Consider the following 19,659-nt stretch of genomic DNA (forward strand, 5'->3'; position numbering starts at 1 on the left):
TATGCCGAAGCACAAGTCTTTAGAAATAAGAAATCTGTGTATTCATCAAATGTTCAAACACAGTAAATATGAAGTCTCTTGGTCTAATTTTCACTTCGTAATCGTAATATGAAAATTCGATTGATTGAATCATTTGTTGAAACCAATCGAAATGATCCCTATCTACTGCTATTAAAATACTAATTTGTTCATATTAACCAGATCATCAAGCGTATCGAACCGTTTAAAATGGATCTGGTATTACATTAAAAAGGCCAGAGGCGTGATCGCCGCCGTCAAGAATTTAATATGTGATATTTAGCTTCGATTAGCTAAACGAACGAGTCGAAATGCGGAAAGTTTTTGTGATTTATGTGGTAGTCCAACTGTGGCTAGTTTTAATATTGCATCCCAATGTGAGTACATCCATCATTCATCCTATGTAAGTATTCGACAATCAAGAAGTCTTTTTTATAGAATGCTGCGCTACTTAAATTTACAAATGCGCGCTGCCGTGTTCACAACGCAAGCTGGGTCAAAGTAAACCTTTGTCGGCTGAAGGCATTAAGTCGTAACAGGACAGTATTTAATTTTAATGCTACCATGTTATATCCTGCGTATCAAATATGGATGGATGCTCAACTTCTGAAGAAGGCCAATGGCTATAAGCCCTGGCTTTATAATGCATCCGCAGACATTTGCCGGTTCCTCCAAAAACCGTTTAATCCAGTAATTATACTATTCGTAAAAGCTATACGGAACTACACAAACTTTAATCACACCTGCCCCTCTGTGGTGAGTATGAGATCCAAATATACTGGCATACTCATATAATAATACAAATTATTCATTTAAGGGTCCCCTAATTGCTAGCGGACTTCATATGCCGTATGAAAAGTTGGGAATTCCGTTTCCAACTGGAGAATATCTTGTCAAACTAGATTGGTTTTATCACCATAGAAAACAATTGTCAACAGATTTTTATTTTTTGGTTGACGAAGGTATTCTGAATACAACGGTAATCCCAAACAAGCGATTTTGAAAAAAAAAAAAAACAGTTATATATATATATTAGTTATATGTGAGTAAACAAAATCAAACAAATAAAAACCTGCAATTGAAGACGTTTATTATTATTATTATTATTATTATTATTTTTTATATTAAGTAAGGACAAATAAATTGAGCAGATGATCCGTAGAGAAAATAGACTAGACTACAATCTCTAATCACTATTTCATTTTCATTCAAGAATTATTTATTCATTTGGCTTATACTGTTTATATATTCTGTTTCGATATGCTTCATTAAAGATATTTTTTAAATGCATTCATTATATCTCCATTGATTGTAATTTCTATGTATTCATATTTATATATTTATGTTAACGTAGACCTGAGACAAAATCAATTAAATACAATTAATATAGTTATTGAACCATATATCAACATAAACTTCGAACCATTAAGCATTGAACACAACTTGCTTTGGAAATAACAACACTATACTAACTAAATCTTCGTCTCCATTAAATATATATACATAATGAATCTGAAATATCAAGGTCTAATAGTATTTAAATTAGACTGAAAAAACGAAATCAATTTATCGATTGTTCTCGATCTTAAGTTATCGTAAAAATATGATAAACTCAGACTGCGTATGGTATACACACATATGCACATGCATACAAAATTTCAGCTCTCTAGCTCTTATATCTTCTGAGATCCTTTTGCTCATACGGGCGGACGGACGGACAGACGGTCATGGTTATATCGACTCAGCTTGTCGCCCTGATCAAGAATATATACCCTTTTTGGGGTCTGCGATGATTTTTTCTGCCTGTTACATACTTTTCATAAAACTATTATACCCTGATTTCCCGTTTTATACCCTGAACGGGTATAAGAATGTGCATAATATGGGGTGATTGAGATTGACAGTGAGAACGAGAGAGAAAGAGAGGGAGAGATATGTATTATTGGGTATTGAATAAAAGTCAGCGGATTGACAGTTTCTAATCGTGCATCTTATTATGTATTTGTATTTACAAATATTCGTGAAGTAAAATGGACAGCTAAAACTAAACATAAAATATACACACACTCGTACAATGGATCCTTCGATAGTTGTCCTATTCAATCTGGAGTATTATATATATATATATATTTGTTAATTAAATGTATGTTAATACTGTTATCATTTTCAATTTCTTTGTTTCATTGTTTTAGCTGCTGCTGTTGGCTAATTGCATTGAAGAAAAGTCTTTTATCAGTTGCCATGGCCTTTAATTGCACACACTTATCCACTCCTCCACATGGCACTCGTCGCACTCGACGCTGCAGCACCATTGGAATTTACAGCGGCAGCGTTCGGCGCGTCGTTCCTTCACTTGACTGTGGCCACGCCCACAGCAGAGGGAGGCGCAGCTGTCGCTGGTCGTGCTGTTGCGATTGCATTTGCGACCAATTGTACCTGAAATATTAAAGACTGTGCTTAGAAATTTCCCAAATGACTCGCAATAAATAATCTACAAATAAATTCGTCTGTTTTATAGATATGTTAATGGAATTTCAGTTATAAGTTATAAGTTTTTTCAAAGGATTTTATAATAATCTCACTTATTTTTTTGTATAATAATTAATTTAATAAAACTGTTAGATTTGTATTTCGCATCGAGTTAAAGCCATTAAATCTTAATTTTTTTTTTTTCTTCTAGAGAACATCTCAGCTCTTGATCTAGTCGACAGCTTAATAGCCTCAGTCTATCTGATCATGTCAATTTGCAATATGTTAATCGCATGAAGCAAAGGACTCGATTAATCACTGCCTAGTTTGGACTTTATTCACAGTGTTAAACTGTCGTTCGTGCTCGAGTGTAACTGTTGAAATGGCGGCCATTAAAAAGCGATAAATAAACAATTAACTGCAACAGCTAAGCAAAGTATCATAATTGTTAGATGTTAATTGCCAACGTTAATTGCCATCATTTGGCCAGACACGGCACATGAATCAAGCGCCTGTTGAATGCGCCGCGATGAGCATGGCGGACTACGGGCTGAACGGTACGAATCAACGTCGATAGTCAAGCTCAACAGCTCCACAGCTCCTCGCGGCTCCACTGCCCGCCTCATCCCTCCAGTCCGCTGCTCCGCAACGATTAATTATAAATTTGCGTCGTAATTAACACTTTAAACTGGCCCGCAGTCGCCGTCGCTTTTGATAATTTGCAAATGTGTCAACGGCAGCAACAGAAACAACAACAACAACAACGGCCGCAACCACAAAATGGCTAACGAAAATTGCAAGTGGCAGTTAGTCATACCCATTGATAGTGGCTCAATGGGGTATACTACTTGCTGTGTTAACTGTTTCCTCTTTTAGAGGACTTTGAATTAGTATACATAAATCTCGCTTATCAGTCAGAAGGAAATAGTATTCCCATTTTTATAATATGATAGAGACTTTATAGCTTATAGACATGAAGATCAAATATAAATATGATCAGACTAATGTTATGATGTATTATATATATATATAATAGTAATATCTAAATATAGAATTAATAATTTAGACTACTATTTCTTGTCTTTCAAAAATCAAGAATTAAATTCATTTAATTAGATTAGCCAAAACCTAAACTAAAAGCCTTTTATAAAGTCTGCTGCATTTCTTGTATGGTCCACCCCACAGTCCATAGCAGTTACTTAGGTCATCTTATCGCCTCGACCAGAGTATCTGCTAGTCATGCAAATCTGCCTGGCTTTTGTTATTGTTGTAGCTGCCGCTTGTTGGCTGAGAGTACGTGCCGAGCGCATGCGCAGCTCTCGACTTTGTCGTGGCGCATTTTGAGTTATGTGGCATGTTTGGTAGCTCCGTTAATAAATGGCTATTTTTTTTTTTTTTTTTTTTTTTTTTGTGCAGTTGTTGTTACGCTGCTGCTGTTAATTTGCATTTGTGATTTATTTATTAGAGGCAAATCAAATTTATCGCCAAAGCAATGTCAATAAATCATTTTTAATTAGTACCCTGTTGTCCGAGTGTGACCGAATTTTTGACATTTTTCTCTTATTTATTTTATTTTTTTTGAACAATCTGTTTATAATGGTATTTACTCTTATCAATATATTAATCGAATTTGTTAAATGAATTGAAGAAAAACTTTATTGATATGAATAAGAAAGCATGCGTACTATTATTAGAAGAGAAAAGATTTGATTGTATGTTTATATTAAAACGACTCTAAAACTATTGGAACTTTTTAAAGACCTATTTTATCATAACAATTCTACAATTTTTCTAATAAACGTGTATATCATTTTATAATTTATTAAGGTTTTAATATTTCTTGAAATTTTAAAAACCTGAAAAATTCTGAAAATGTTGTACAGAAAATCTTTATTTAAATTAATTAGATTAGTTAGGCTCTGTAAATATGCATTTGTTAAAATATTTCAAATTACAAATTAAAATTAAATAATCACAAATACAATAAAAGTTATTTACAAAAATTATAAAATTATAATAAGAATTCAAGTAGAATTAATAAAAATAAACCTATCCATATCTATATCTCCCCCATACAATGATAGCTCGGGACGCTAATAATATATATGAATGTGTATAAAGTATAATTAGATCTATAATTAGCTTTACTATAGTTTAATCTATATTTATATACATAAATAGCTTCAACTTTCTGTCCCAGTACTCACCCTGAATATCTGCGCTCAGATCCCGCTCACAGAAGTTCGGCGAGCGCTGATAGTAGAAGAGCGACGTCTCCAGCTTGCGGGCCATGCGCGCCGCGTTCTTATCAGCTTTGGTCTGGCGTGGGCTCTGCTCGGCGTCTAGATCGCTTTGGCTGCCGCTGCCCGTCCGCGTGGCAGACGCATCGGAGCCACTCAGATCCGTGGAGCTGCCAGCGCTGTTGCCGCCGCCATTTGATTTCTTGTTGCGCGAACGCTTCAGTACTACGATGGGCTCCCCATTGCCCAGATTGGACTGATCGACCAGAATGGCCTTGCGGAACTGATGCTTCAGTACTTTGCCCACAATGTGAAAATCGGGCGCCGATTTCCAGCACGTCTTCAGCTGACAACTGCCGGACATGCCGTGGCACTTGCAGCGAAATTCCATGTTATTCGATACGGCCTGAAAAGAAAGTTGCGGAATTATTTGGAATTTTTGATTTTATTTTTGAAATATTGAGAAAGTTTTCAGATTCAGCTGCTCGCTTACCATTCGACCCGCATGATTGTTGTGCAGATTGATTTTGGATTGTATGTCGCCGGCCTTTTCGCGACAGTCGAGAAACAGCTTGGAGTACTCCACACCGAAGTCCATGTTGTGGGAGCAGCCGCCCCATTTCCAGCGACTCGCGATCTTGGAGCGCTCATAGGTCTTCTCCTCCTCGGGTGTTAGGATCTGGTTTGTTTCCAGATATTGCAGAAATTGCTTCTTCTCCTTGTCGAGGGACTGGCGCAGATTCTTGTTGAGCGTCTTGCGATTGATGGTCGGATCACAGCCGCAGGACATCAGACGTCCTTGGCTGCAGGCGCGCGCCACACTATGAGCAACGCCAGCCGCCGAAATGGCAAAGGCAAATGCGCTCTCCCGATAGCCTGCGAAGCAGATGAAACTTTCAGCTTCTGCTGGGCAATTGGAATTGAAGAATGAGTCGAGAGTGGACTGGGTGCCGCTGGGGAGTCAGGGCAAACTATCGCCAACTAAGTTATGCGGCGTTATTTTTAACACTGAATGCCCAAGCAGTTGTTGTCGCTGTCTTTGCGGTCGCCAAGGGAATTGTGCGGCATTTGGCTTTGACATGGGCCGGACAAGCGTTCGGGCACAGCCGCCGCCAAGCCCCAAATGCCGCCACCCAAAGCCATGGGCGATTCAACTGATGCCAGCGATCGATCCGCACAAGTTTTAATGATGCAAAATTGTGGGCACAGCAATGGCCAGCCCCACAGTCTCAGAGCACACCCACCCAGTCGGCTAGTTGACGGCTTATGCAACGGCTGTCAAACGGCTGTCAAAACTGACGTTAATCATGACCGACATGCACCGGCCGTCATTGAGCGGACCAAAGTTGGCAACATTTGTCAATCGATTGACATGCAAATTGTCAGCGCCACTTTGCATAAGACAAGCAAAAAACCCAAGAGCAAATCCAATGCGCCGGCGACAGTACATATGTCAATGTGACAGGCGTGCATCAAGGAGATGCTAACTGCTAACTGGTAGCTGGCCGGGCAGGGGCCAAAAGCTGTCAAACAATCAGTCAGAGATGGTCAGGCTGTCCGATGGCCACGAAAGTCAAGAGTCCGTCACTCAGGATGCGCACGAATGCAAATGTCAATGTTGTGACAAGTTGTCGTTGTTCTACAGCCAATGCAATCGAACGGATGATCGAACGATCGACAGTGATCCAGCGATCCAGCGAGCCAGCCAATGTCAATGGTGTAATGCAAAAGTGTAGCGCGCATTTGATTGACGATTAAGACGCCATCAATCAATGCATCAATGGGCACAGTAGCCACAGCAGCCTAGCAGCTCTCTCACACTCTCTCCCTGCTGCCCGTCGATTGCATTTTTCGCGATCTGTGATCTGTGTGATCGGTGATCGTTGATCGTTGATCGTTTGGCTCGGTCGATTGGCTCTTGATTTATGCACGCTTTGTTTCTCCCCCCAGGCCATTTGCAAATCCAAATCACATCATTGCCAGCGAGTTACATTTGACAATGCCTTGGGGCCAGTGACGTGCTTCTTACTGCGCATAAATTGGCAACCGATCGAGCCAGGCGACCAGTCGATCTCCACCTCCCCTCCTCCCTCCCTCTCGCCACTGTCCCCAACAACAGCGACCTGTCCCTGTACCTGTCCCTGCTCCTTGCCTCCTCGCTCTGCCTCTGTCTCTGTCTCTTATGTTGCAATCCCAAGTAATTGTTTGCGACATACGTCGCTCGCTTGTTGTCACATGCATTTGGCTGAACCGAGACCAAGATAAAGGTCGATCGTCGTCGACGATCGTACGTAATCCTTTTACTACTTTTGTACATGCCTGCTGCCGCTATAGTCCCAGCCCAGCCCCACTGCCCAGTTCCCAAGTCCAGCCTCACTTGATTGACAATAATGCATGGCGAAGTAGCAGCAGCAGCAGCAGCAGCAGCAGCAGCAGCCGCCGCCGCCGCCGCCGCCGCAGCAGCAGCGATCTGCGATCTGCGACGACGATCAACGAGCGACCAGTTCCATAAGTTATAGTAGATGTATGCAAAATAGTTGACCTGTCCGTGCGCCGTTCGATTGTCAGTCATTGTGCCTCTCCGACTTGATTTGTTTCGTTTCACTTGGCCGATCGTCGTCGTCGTCGATCCCTCGCTGTTTTGGGGCTGCTCAGGTTGCTCGCTTGCTTGCTTGGCTGGCTGGCTGGCTGGCTGTGTGGCTGACTGGCTGGACTGTGGCTGCTCTGCCCTTATAAGTCTCCCAGTCGCAATCGTTGCACGCGTTGCTGTTGCCTGTCAATATTGACTCTCGTTATGTGCAGTTCAGTTCGGTGTTTCCTTCCTTATTTAATGGACACACGAACGGGCGGCTTGACAAACAGACAGCCAGACGAGCGGACAGACAGACGGCCAGATCGGCAGACATGTCACTGACATAAGCTTGGGTTTACCATATTCGTACGCTGCGCGCCCCGTTGAAGGCTAGTCGAGAGTTACTTGGAAGTGCTGCTCTGGCTTCTCCAACTGCTGCTGCTGCTGCCGCTGCTGCTGCTGCTGGTGTGGCATGCATTTGGAGATTTATGGTTCGGCATTGTTATATTGGGCAGTGTTGTTAACTTTAACCCGACTCATTTTGGTATTTGGCCCGATCAAGCTTGCGTGCACTTGATGCCAGTCCCAAGATTATGGCTAAATGCAAATTATATGTAGATATGCTGTAATGACATTGTTCTGGCTTTGTCGGAATTACTAAATCCACAATTGCCACAATACCAGCTAAAGGCAAACCTAAACCCAGTAAATTGATTATACACAGAATTGAACATTCTAGCCTATGTATTTTTCTTTATCGGTAATCTCTGATATGGATTTTAATAGCATTTTTTTTTATTTAAAATTATTCATTTGAGAATTGAATTGAATTGAATTGAATAGCTTATGCTTGAATATATATATTAGAGCAAAGATAGCTTATAGGTTGGCTTGCGTCAGTTTTCAAATCTGAACCTATTTAGGAATTATGTTTTGTTTCTTTTTTGTAAGTTAACAAGATTAATTTATAATATTATATTATAATATTATTGAAATATATATAGTTATTCTGTATAAAGAGGAAATTTTCTAAAAATAGATAAATTCTGATAATATTTGTCGCTGCTAAATACCTGCAGATCTATAATTCTTGTGGCCTATCTCTCAAACTCTTTAACTAATTTTCCTACAGATAATTATTTTTATTTTACGCATTTACTTATTATTCAATAATTAATTAAATAATTAAATATTTTTCAAATAATGCTGCATTTTTTGTTACTAAACGCTTTCTTCATAAATAATATGTCTATCACTTTTGAAGAAAAAATCCTCTTAAAATAAAAGTGAAGTTTTCAATATTCCCATCGGCTCTATATCAACTTTTCCACAACCATAAGCAAATCTAATAATATTCTATACTCAGTCCTTATACAGACTAATTGATCGCCCATAATTCGCTGCGATTGGCGTCTGCTTAGCTCAGCCTTAGCCATTACCGAAATTCACATGCAGATCGAGAGCTGAGCCAGCTCAGCCCCATCCAGATTCACGTCCACGTCCGCTGGCTCGCTGGCTCGTTCGTTTGTCTCTGCTGAAATGTCTGGCTGTCGCTGGGCTGTACGTTGTCAGTGGCCGCGGCAGCATCCGTCAACAGAGATAACAATTTTTTAAATTGAAATTGAATGAAGTGGTTTGCTTACAATATAATTTATACGATGAATGCAAATAAATTACGCCGGACTCGAGTCAACTCGAGTCGTCTCCACTCGACTTGGCCGCGAACCTTTCCCTTTTACTCAACAGTCTCCCAGGCCACTCTTGTTATTGCTTGTTTCTTACTTTTTTTTTTTTTAGTGTGTTTTTTGCATTTGTTTATTTATTTCTTTTTCGCTTTGGCTGCATTGAAATTTGTGAGAAATCTTTGCAGTATTGCTACTGGAAGTATATCGTTTGCATCTGCATTGCATGCCGCCATTTTGACCATTCGCCCCATTGTCTTGGACTCGGCCTGTGCTTACAGCAATTGTATGACGCATAATTTAGCTAATGAAGCGCTTGGGAACGCAGTTAAAACATTCCTTCAAGGCAAGCAAGAGGATTTTCCAAGTAACTAGCCTGATTGCCACCCTGGGTCATTAGTTAGGGATTATTGGAGTCTGAGGAGACTTGCTAAAGATCTGCGAAACTGTAAATTAAAGGTAGCTCAATTTATCAATAATCATATAGTGCAATTATTATTTATTTCAGGGTATTTTCGGTTGGCAAGTGAACCTGAGAAGCTATCGCTGTGAGTCATAACAGTAGTCGTTGCTGATACAGTTGCAGCTTAGAGATCGGCGCTTGTGATCATACGGTTACCGCTATTTGCTACTTGGCTAACAAAAGCGGCTAAGAAAGCGGCGACACTTTGTAGATGGCCAGCTAAACATCATCATGATCAACATGATCATAAGGCACACGCCGTGGCCGTCCGAGTGTGTGTGTGTGTGCGTATGTGTGAAATATAATGCCTGGCCGACAGATTAAGATATCAAAGTCAAAGTTCGCACTGCCGCTACTGGGATGCACTAGGCTGTGACAAAAGGTGCGCCCAGAACAGGCCTCGGGCAACACTCTTACTAGCTGCAGAACTTAGAAACATGATCTAGCTGCGCTGCGGCTGACCAACTGGGCCGAGGCATTAGACAGCCAGAGAGCCAGCTTCGGCTCCAGCTCCAGCTACAGCGCCAGCTTCGCCTGCTGTGGTTTTGTGCCATGGCGTGTCTAATAATGCGATGGCTAATAGCATCGGACACTGGACCAGGGCCTATTGCTGGGCACTTTTAATTAGACTCCATTCACTCGATGAAACCGAAAGGGGTATATTGAATGAAGCAGTCGGAATGAATCATTGTGAAGCAGTTAAATGACATAGAGCTAAAGAATAACACACAAGAAGTATATGCCCGTTGAGCATACCCGATTGCAGCACTCTTGCTGCAGCCTAGCGGTTTGCGTGTGGGCCGTTGCTCTATGCATAACCGCAAACCCGTTGACAGTTTGTCGTTTTCGTTGTCGTTTGCTGGTCGTAAAGCGATTTTGTTTGCGTGAAAGCTGAGCCACACTTACGGCGCATTTTAGTGTCAGCTTAATGGCTTTCGGTGGGACCGGGCCACTGGCTACTTGGCCAGCTGGGCGAATGGGCTCAGCTCCAACTCCAACTCCGACTCACCTCACCACTTACCTTTCTTCAGCAGATTGGAGGCGTGCGGATTGCGGCTCTTTGTGCTCAGCGACGAGCAGTTCCAGCGATGCCACTGAAACTGCAACCACATAAAATGATTAGCTAATTATTGCCAAACAGCAGAGAATTGAAAATTAAAATTAAATGAATATTCTATGGGTAGATCGTTGTATTAGTTGTACTAATTTGGGACTGCTTATTCATGGAATGCTTATCAATTAGAATACACCTGAAACGTTTTAAGATAACGAAAAATAACCATATAAAAGTAGCCTTAGCAAATATTTTCATTTCGCTTTACGAGAAAAATAAAATATACAATTTATAATTGAATAAATATATGTACATTTTTGTTATTCCCTAAATTCAATGAACAAATACTAAATACGATGATAATATTTATTCAAATAAAGATATACATAAAAATAAATAGTAAAGAATAAAAAAAAACATTTTTTATTTTATTTTATATATATATATATATATATATATATATATATATATAAATTTAAATTTATATAATGTAAATTTATAAGAATTTAAAAATAAAAAACATATATATTTAGTTTTAATCGATAAATATTTATTTAATTAAATAAATATAATGTAATTATATAAATAAGATAAATAGGACTAAAATTATTATTTATTAAAAGAAAACCCGATTGCTTTAAATTATCTGAGGCAACTACCTGTATCTGGCATTCGCGTATGGCCATGTCCAGGCCCTCCAGAGCAGCGGCAGTCACATCACTCGCCTTGTAGCAGAGCTCCACCTGATCTTTGGTTAGGCCAGGCACCGAGCGGCAAGTGGCGCGTCCATCGGGTAAGCCATACAACCTGTAAGTGCAAAAGTCAAGACAGTTTACCTCTATTCCTAATACACACACATGTGCATATATCAATCATGTCGGTCATATGTGAGCTCACGCTCGACTTCATCTGCCCAGTTGCCGTGTTGGTCTAGCTGAAATTTGATTATGGCAACCGCAACCGGCAATTAAATCGCAATCGCAATAACCAACCCCAAAAATGCCAAAGCCCCAACCCAAACGCAAGCCCCAAACTCAATTTCGTAGCCAACACAAATCACAGCCCGAGCTCACGCAGACCGCAGCCGAAAGTCGTCATTAACCTTGAGCGCCAAAAAACCCCAAACGAAAAAGTAAAAAAAGAAAAACAAAAATGAATCAAAATAAGCGAAATTTAAGTGAATAAAATATAAAAATGCTTGGCAACAAATTTAATTTAATTTCATTTTATTTGTTTATGTGAAATTTAATTTGGCTTTGTGGCAGATTTAATCAACGAGCGCGCAAAGGCAAAGCTCTCAGCTCTCAGCTGGTAGCGCGAATAGATGGACTGACGGACAGTAGCTAAATTAAATTCCAGAGTTGTCATAAATCTTCAGTCAAAACTTTGGTCTATGACTCACGCAACAGAAGCCTGGCCAAGAATCAACTGGCCGAGGCTCGCATTGAACTCATTTAAAGCGCGCCATGGCACTCAAGGTCAGGCGGAGAGGTGTTCTGATCTTGCGCCACAGATACTGACACAGATACAAAGACAGAGACAGAGACGCAGTCAGCGACAGAGGCACACAGACATAGATACAGACACAGATACATAGATAGAAAGACTGAATGCGAGTGCCAGTTGACGTTGAACAACTTCATCGAAAGATCCATCGGCATCGCCATCGCATCGCGTTGATCTGCGACACGCAGAGCGCAGTTGCTGTTGCTGTCGCTGTAGGCATACCAGGCGTATACGTGATGCGCTCAATGATGGCGTCTTGAGTGTAGCCTCTTGCGCACGCCACTCAGCTCAGCTGTAGGGGGTGGGGTGGGTCGGTGCGGCTGTGGATTAATTGTAGCACGTAGCGCATGTAAAAAATACTCAAATGTTGAAACGTGCCATTTTCACACACGTAGCCCAGCGCAACGCTGCAAGCGATCTGAGGATCTGCCATCATTTGGTATGCCATTCACGCAGCTGAGCACAGCAGAGCCTGTGCTCCACTTGCTTCCCGTTTAATGCATTTGCCGTTGTCTCGCTGCAGCTGCAAATGCAGATGGAGAACGCGCTCTTGCAACACAGTTTAGCCATGTTAATGAGGTGCAAGCCTTGCGTGGGCACATATGAATAAAATACCATCATTTAATCCTCTGCTCTTTGTATTATTATTATTATTACTTTTGCTGCAAACTATTTTTGTCTAGAGTACATAAAGAACGCGTTATGATATGAAAAATTGACGACAGTAAATATTTAATAATAAAATTTATATAAAATATAAATTAAATAATCATTTTATATATTTTTTATAATTTATTTACATACATAATTTAGTAATATTTATTTCATAGATTTCATTTAGTACTATTTGGCACTATTTGCTATAGCAGAAAAGATTTTTAAATTATGCAAAATATTTTTGCAAAATATTCTTGTCTTTAAAATATGTTTTCATAGATTCTAATAATAAATGGGGATTAAACAAAAGAAATACTATGTCATATAACTATGTTTTCATTGTTATCATAGTATTATTGATAGCATTCATATGTAGTAAGATTTGTCATTTAAAGAAAAGAAACGTAGCACTTTATATTAAATTATTTTCCTCTTGTTCTTGACTTGTTGATTTTTGTTTATTTTTTATGTTAGAATAATAACTCACATATTATGTAGCTAAACATATTCTTAAAGAGTTCCACTATTCTCCAAATAACCCTAAGCTGATATACCAATTAGATACGGTAATTGACGCTGCAATCTCAACAGCTCTCATATACTACCTCACATCAATAAAATATTATCTTTTGATAGCACATCTTTTCCACAGAAAAATTCGCTTTTTGTTTTTATGTCTATATTTTCTGTCACCTATATTATTCTAGATTATCCAAGCTATAAAAATACCGGTCTTATTTATCTTACTTAATATTGTTATATATTTCTGCTCGGCGTAGTAAAATTCTCCTCTATTCTTATCATCATTAAGACAGTTATAAGAGGTACATTTTAAATCTATGCGTCTGACTAATTTCCAAGTATTTCCCAGTTGTGGCAGCTTTCACTTTTGGCTAGCGAAAAAAAAAAATTTGTTTTGTGCATTTCTGGCCTAAACGTTTCAAAAAATTTGATAAAATTCGTTTAATTACAGAAGGAGCTATCGTTGAGCTATGGAAATGAAATGCCTCGGCTGACTGAGAGTGGAGCACCGGCACCCTGTATTTGAATAGTCGCCCGAGATCAAAAGCATTCCTAGCTGTTGCCGTGGCTCCGGCAGCCACGCTGCCAGGCTGCCAGGCTGCCTGGAATGTCTCGTCTCGACCGGGGCAAAGTTATCTGCCTTGACTTGAGTCTGGCTGCCAATATATATGTGTGAGTTAGTGTATCTGTGTGTGGGAAACAATGTTTATGCCTAACTGGCTTAGATAGCTAGCTGATTTGATATAGTTTGTGGAGGGGCATAAGGCAGCGAAAAATCCTTGATTTATGCACGGGCTACCGTTTGACAGACGTTGCGGCCGAAACGCTCGGCCCGGCTCGGCTCAAGACGGTTGGCGGCGCCTATTAAAGCCTTGCCGCACATTTCAATCTTTTTATGGCATTTCAATAGAACTTCGAAGTCCGGAGCCTCAGCTCATGAGCGTGAGAAACTTAAATTATGAAAATGAAATACAAATTTGTGTCCAGCGGTCGAGTATATCCATACATATACATATACATATATACACCATTTATTGGCAGACTTTTAGTTTGCTTCACTTTATTTGTTGGTTATCGTGGCAACACTTTACACGCCTGATAAGCAACATCATCGTCCTTAAACTCAAATTAACCAACCTGGCAACATTTTAAGCCGCGGCTAACAGATCGATAAATTTTATAAGCGAATCAATTGCGCTGCTATCGCATCGCGTGAAATACGCGCTAAGCCAGACAGACAGCCCCATCGGATCGCCCCATCGGATGGGATCGGATTGGATTGGATTGGATTGGATCGCAGATCTGCTGCCCAGGCTGCACGCTGCTGCATGAGTCAGCGTCGGTTCCTTGACTTTGTTGCCTTATCAGTTTTATTGAATTCACTGGCAAACTCAGCAATGGCAATGCCAACAACAACAACAACAAAAGCAACACCAACAGCTCGATGACGACGACTAAAAGCCATACGCTTTATAAAGCTGTTAACAAAATGTGCATCAGTTTAAATTCTTTATCTGAAAGACGTCTGGCAGATGGCTCTGTGTGATGCCCTGCATTGCATATCTGGGAACCAATTAAAATGCATTTTGCCAAGAAACTTTATTATACCCTGCAGCCATTGAGAAATTCCTGTAGCAGGGGCATTTTGATTTTATATCAATATATGGAACGGAGAGAGAGGGAGAGAGAACGAGAGAGAGAGAGAGAGAGTTGATTTAACTATGTAATGACTGCATGAAATATAATATTTGATTATTGATTTTTATTTTCAGTTTTTCACAATTAGCATTTCTGACTATTTTTTGGATTCATGAAGATGAATAAAACTACAAAATTTGTTATGTAGTTTTGGATATATAAATAAAATTTATTAAGTGTATGACATAATATTTTTAAATTACTTTTCTGTTCACATAAAATGTAAAGTAATTATGTATGTTTATAATCTTGAATAAAAAGTCTTGGAGAGTATTTTTTATAAATATTTCAAACGACAAAAAATTGTTATAACACTTGATAAACTAGTTAAAGCATATCAGTACTGAGTATCTCTACATCAGCTGTGGATCTCTTTTTTTGTATGTGTGATAGAGAAACTTCAACGAAGAGTGTTTGGTAAAAGAAGAATTAATATTTATTTAATATGAGAAGTCAAAGTAAAGATAATGTTGAAAGGTGTTATATAATATATGTAAGTAATGTGTCTAATTAGTAATAATAGAATTTACAAAAATTTACTTACAATTACTAAATATTTATTTCTTTTAATTTTTCGTTCTATTTTCAGTTTATTATCTCTTTTATTTCTCTATCATTTGTTCTTTTTTTTCGCTCTTTCACTCTCTTGCTTTCAAGCGTTCTCTTAATCTTTCTCTCTCTCTGTCTCTCAGTTTCTTTCCAATTCCATTTAAAATTGTTCCTGCCCTGTTTAAGTCCATATGACATTTACTATACTTTAGGTGTGGCCTTTATATATGTATGTATATGTTAGCTTCCACAATGCTACACATATATCGGCTACACTGCATCTGCTTTATCTAACGTATCGCAGCTGTAAATGAGCCGTAAATTTCAGCAAAGAATCGAAATGTTTGCTGGGGGCAACTTTCTCGCAGATCGGCAAGTGTCGAACCGAAGATCATTTGACTGCCAATCGAGGCGAGACGTTATCGCGCGCTGCCCAGCGATAAGAAAATGCCACAAATTTAACGAGCAATTAAATGAGCTGCATATCGTGCACATGAGATTTCAGACCTGAGGCTGCCAAAGTAGCAGCGACTCATAAATAAATCCAGCTCAAGTTGTTGTGTTGCGCATACGCCATGTGGTGCAGCGGAGAACACTTCAGCCTGCATATAGACATACATACATATACAGGAGTACCTGTGTGTGTATGTGTGTGTGTACTTGGTGCATCCAATTAGGACTCGGTTGCTGCACATTATACACTGCACTTGCTTAACTACGTTTGGGGGCGCACTGTCATCATTGGGGGCGTGGTCGTGCGTGGGTGTGTGTGTGTGCTTCATTTGCATTTCAAACGAAAATTGCAGCAATTCTGACTGCAAATGCAGTTGCACTTCCCACTTGCCAGTGTGTGTGTGTGTGTGTGTGTGTGCCTCATTATGCGCTGCAATTATGACGTTGCAACTACGAGGAAGACGAACGAATTGCAGGCTGCTCTTCAGGCTGCATTGCTGCAGTCTCGAGATGACTGCAACTGCTCGTTGTCGTTGTTGTTGGTGTTGTTGTTGTTGCTGTGTTGTCAACAAGCAAAAAAGTATGTTGACAACCCCATGCAACAATAACAACAACAACAACAACAACAGCAACGAGATTAACAAGCTGCAACTGCTAGGCGAGGCAACCAGTCAGTCAGCCAGTCAGCCAGTCCGCCGCACCTGGAACCTGGACAGACATTGCATCTCGTTCGCCTGATTGCGCACAGCAGACACTGGCACACACATACACACACACATAAGCATACGCGTCGGAGTCGGAGACCGATTGACAGTGCTTGGCGCATTATAAAGCCCTGAGTGCCACGGACCACCCTGCAATTGAAATCAACTCAATTGTGTAGGTTGGCCACAGTTGCGACGAAGACGAGGCGCACACACACACACTCTGAGCCAACAAACCCAGCAGCCAGAGCAACTGCAACTGCAACTGCAACTGCAACAGAAACAGCAACAGCAACTGGAAACAACTGGGCAATTGCCATTCGGCTGTGTGTTCTCTGGGTGGATACCATGTCCAGTCCAGTCCAGCGGCCATGAACCATTCAAAATGGCGTAGACTCTTTGGCTAAGAATTCGTTGCTGTTTGGTTTTTTTGCGCCAGCTAAATAGCTAAATGGCTGCAATGAGCTGACTCGGCCGAAGCTGAGGAATTTCCGACTTATATAGATGAAATAAATGTGTTTAAAATAATTGAAATTATTTTAATGAATCACAGAGCCATCATTTAAAAATACATATAGAGAAATAAAAAAATAATTAAAGAAATTTAATAAATTTTCTTTGACTGCAATTCATGATGTATTATAATATAATACTAAAATTATAAGAGTACCGCATAAAGCATGATTAATACGCTTTATATTAAAATGTATTGAACTTATATTATTGTGTTATTCTTCTTCAACTTATAGAGCTGACTTTCATTACTTCTTAATAAATGCAAGCCATTTGATTGATTATACATATAAAAGCTTAATATACTTTTTTTTTGGCGCGACTCATAATGTTGTTGTTAGCTTATATAAATTCTAGCCAACCAATATTAACACAAATATATTGTATGACTCTATGTGTTTTAATTAGTTAATTTAACATTTCCTATTAACAAATCATTTAGTGCGAAATAAAATTGTTTTTTTTTTTTTTATGGTTTGATTCATTTATTCTGAGATTTGGATCATGAAACTTAGCTGCTCAACATTGCGATCAGCTAATTAGTTCCTGAAGTTTGGCTGCTGATTACAAATAAATATAAATAAATAATCAAATATTTTTGAGGGACTACAGTAAAAACGTTTTAATTGTGCATTAGCTCTACTTAAAAGACCAAAATATACATTTAATATATTCGTATATATACCCAATACTAAAAGTCGATGTGTGATTATATGAAGTATATTTACAATGAAAATGTAAAACATTGAATTAAAATATTATCTCATTAAATTAGTTTGCAACTAGCTCGGATAAAAGATCATCAATCAGAAAACTAAATAATGTTTCTCTATATGCCGAGCTTTGGTCGTTCCCTGAGAGTTTCCCTTAATTCAATGAGTTGAGTTCAACTTTAAATTCGCATAATTGTTCCAGCCTGAACAACTGCAGGCAATTAAGCAGGTAGCTTGGCTGGCCGGCTTTATGGCTAGATCAATATTAATTATGCCAACACCTATGGCTGACAGTTTTTGGGAGGGGACGGCGGGTCGAACGGACGTGTAAGACTCGCATTGATTAATCTGTTGACTCAGCAACATAAAGTGCTGCTGCTGATGTTATTGCTGTTGTTGCTGCTGATGTTGTTGTTGTTGTTTTTGTGGTTGTCGCTTAATTAATTAACTTGCCTCCGACAACGACAACAGCAACAACAACAACAGCTACTACAAAAGGCCGCGCTTGTGTAATGCTTGGGTTAATTTGTTGACAGGCCATTTACACATTTGAGTTTTGCTTTACATACGCGCCACAGTGTTGATGGATGCGGCCGGACAGCCACTTACATAGATGCGAATGGAGAATGGGTTGAGAATGGTTGTGTGCATCCGCAAGATACTCGCTGTTAACACTATGTATCCACAAGATACTCGCACTTACCACCGTGTGCAGCAGGCCAAGATAATCACAACAATTAAATGCAAATGGCAATGGCGCGACGGCGACTGTGCGGCAGTCAAGTTGTTGCTGTTGGTGTTGCTGCTGTTGCTGTTGGCAGTTGCTGTTGTTGCTCGCCACGCAGTCATCGCTCGGCTTTGATTTGCATAAATTTTCATACAATTGTAGCCCAAATTTGACTAGCAGCACATTTTGATTGCATTTATTGTTGTTGTTGTTGCACACACGAGTTAGTTGATTAGTTGTTGCTGTTGCTGTTGCTGCTGTTGTTGTTGAGCTGGTTTGCCGAGGCCATGCAACAGCAAACATTTTGAAGTGCACATTGAAGCTACACAGCAACACTTTTTACTACGCACATCACATATTCGTCGCATATTTCATATGATTTTTTTTTCCTTTAAGCCTATTTAAGTGAGAATTTTTTTTGTTTATTATTATTTATTTGTTTATTATTATTTGTAAATAAAGTTTATTAATATAAAATATTTTATGTCATTTTAATATTTTTATATATTTTTTAAAATTTGTTTATGGATTTTTTTTAGTTTGCCAATAATTTTCAACAATTAACTATTTCTTATAGACCTCTTAGCCAGTTCTTTACCATTTATTGACTTTTTACATAATGAAATTTCGATAATAATTTTGGTACTTTTTTTTTTTAATATTACTACGAATTCATATATATTTTCTATTTGTTTACAGTACAATTTTTAAAGTGTATATATTACATTTAAACTTCTATATATTTTTTAATTCATATTTTATAATTTTTTGCCAATTTATTCCTTTTTAAAGTATAGTAATTTTATAGATTTTTATGAATTTATTCACATATTTCATTTGATTAAAAAATTTTTTTTTCTATTTTAAGCACGTAAATCTTTTTTCCTTCATGTAATTGATCTTCAATTTTTCACATTTTTGTTGATCTTTTGAGCGGTCTTTGCCCACTCTTTGCCATTCTCTTATGGCCGGGCTCTCGGCGCGTTTATCGAATTGCCGATCGTGAGCAAAGCGTCAATAAACATTGACCGTTCAGCTCAGAGCTCTTCGGCTACTGGCTAGCTGAGCAAGTTCTTTTGCTTGTAATATTTGTTTGTTACCTTCTTTTATTTCATTTAT

At 39.0% G+C, this 19,659-nt stretch overlaps 2 protein-coding genes across 2 annotated transcripts; one reads left to right on the forward strand and one right to left on the reverse strand.

The window, feature by feature from the left end:
• The first annotated feature begins 169 nt into the window (after window positions 1-169).
• Window positions 170-1,077, forward strand: LOC26528260. The gene is made up of 3 exons (XM_015165575.3): window positions 170-395; window positions 457-774; window positions 836-1,077. Exons 1-3 carry the CDS (start codon window positions 330-332, stop codon window positions 1,019-1,021), a joined length of 570 nt encoding a protein of 189 aa, XP_015021061.1. The 5' UTR covers window positions 170-329; the 3' UTR covers window positions 1,022-1,077.
• A 909-nt stretch (window positions 1,078-1,986) lies between these two features.
• On the reverse strand, window positions 1,987-18,957 carry LOC6577249 (protein Wnt-10b). Its single transcript, XM_032729371.2, has 6 exons — window positions 18,517-18,957; window positions 11,158-11,305; window positions 10,466-10,544; window positions 5,221-5,603; window positions 4,695-5,133; window positions 1,987-2,454 (listed from the first exon to the last, which is right to left on the reverse strand). Exons 1-6 carry the CDS (start codon window positions 18,690-18,692, stop codon window positions 2,267-2,269), a joined length of 1,413 nt encoding a protein of 470 aa, XP_032585262.1. The 5' UTR covers window positions 18,693-18,957; the 3' UTR covers window positions 1,987-2,266.
• Window positions 18,958-19,659: the final 702 nt, after the last annotated feature.

The sequence above is a fragment of the Drosophila mojavensis genome, unplaced genomic scaffold (genome assembly GCF_018153725.1).
Source record: "Drosophila mojavensis isolate 15081-1352.22 unplaced genomic scaffold, ASM1815372v1 contig_36, whole genome shotgun sequence".
NCBI classification, from domain to species: domain Eukaryota; kingdom Metazoa; phylum Arthropoda; class Insecta; order Diptera; family Drosophilidae; genus Drosophila; species Drosophila mojavensis.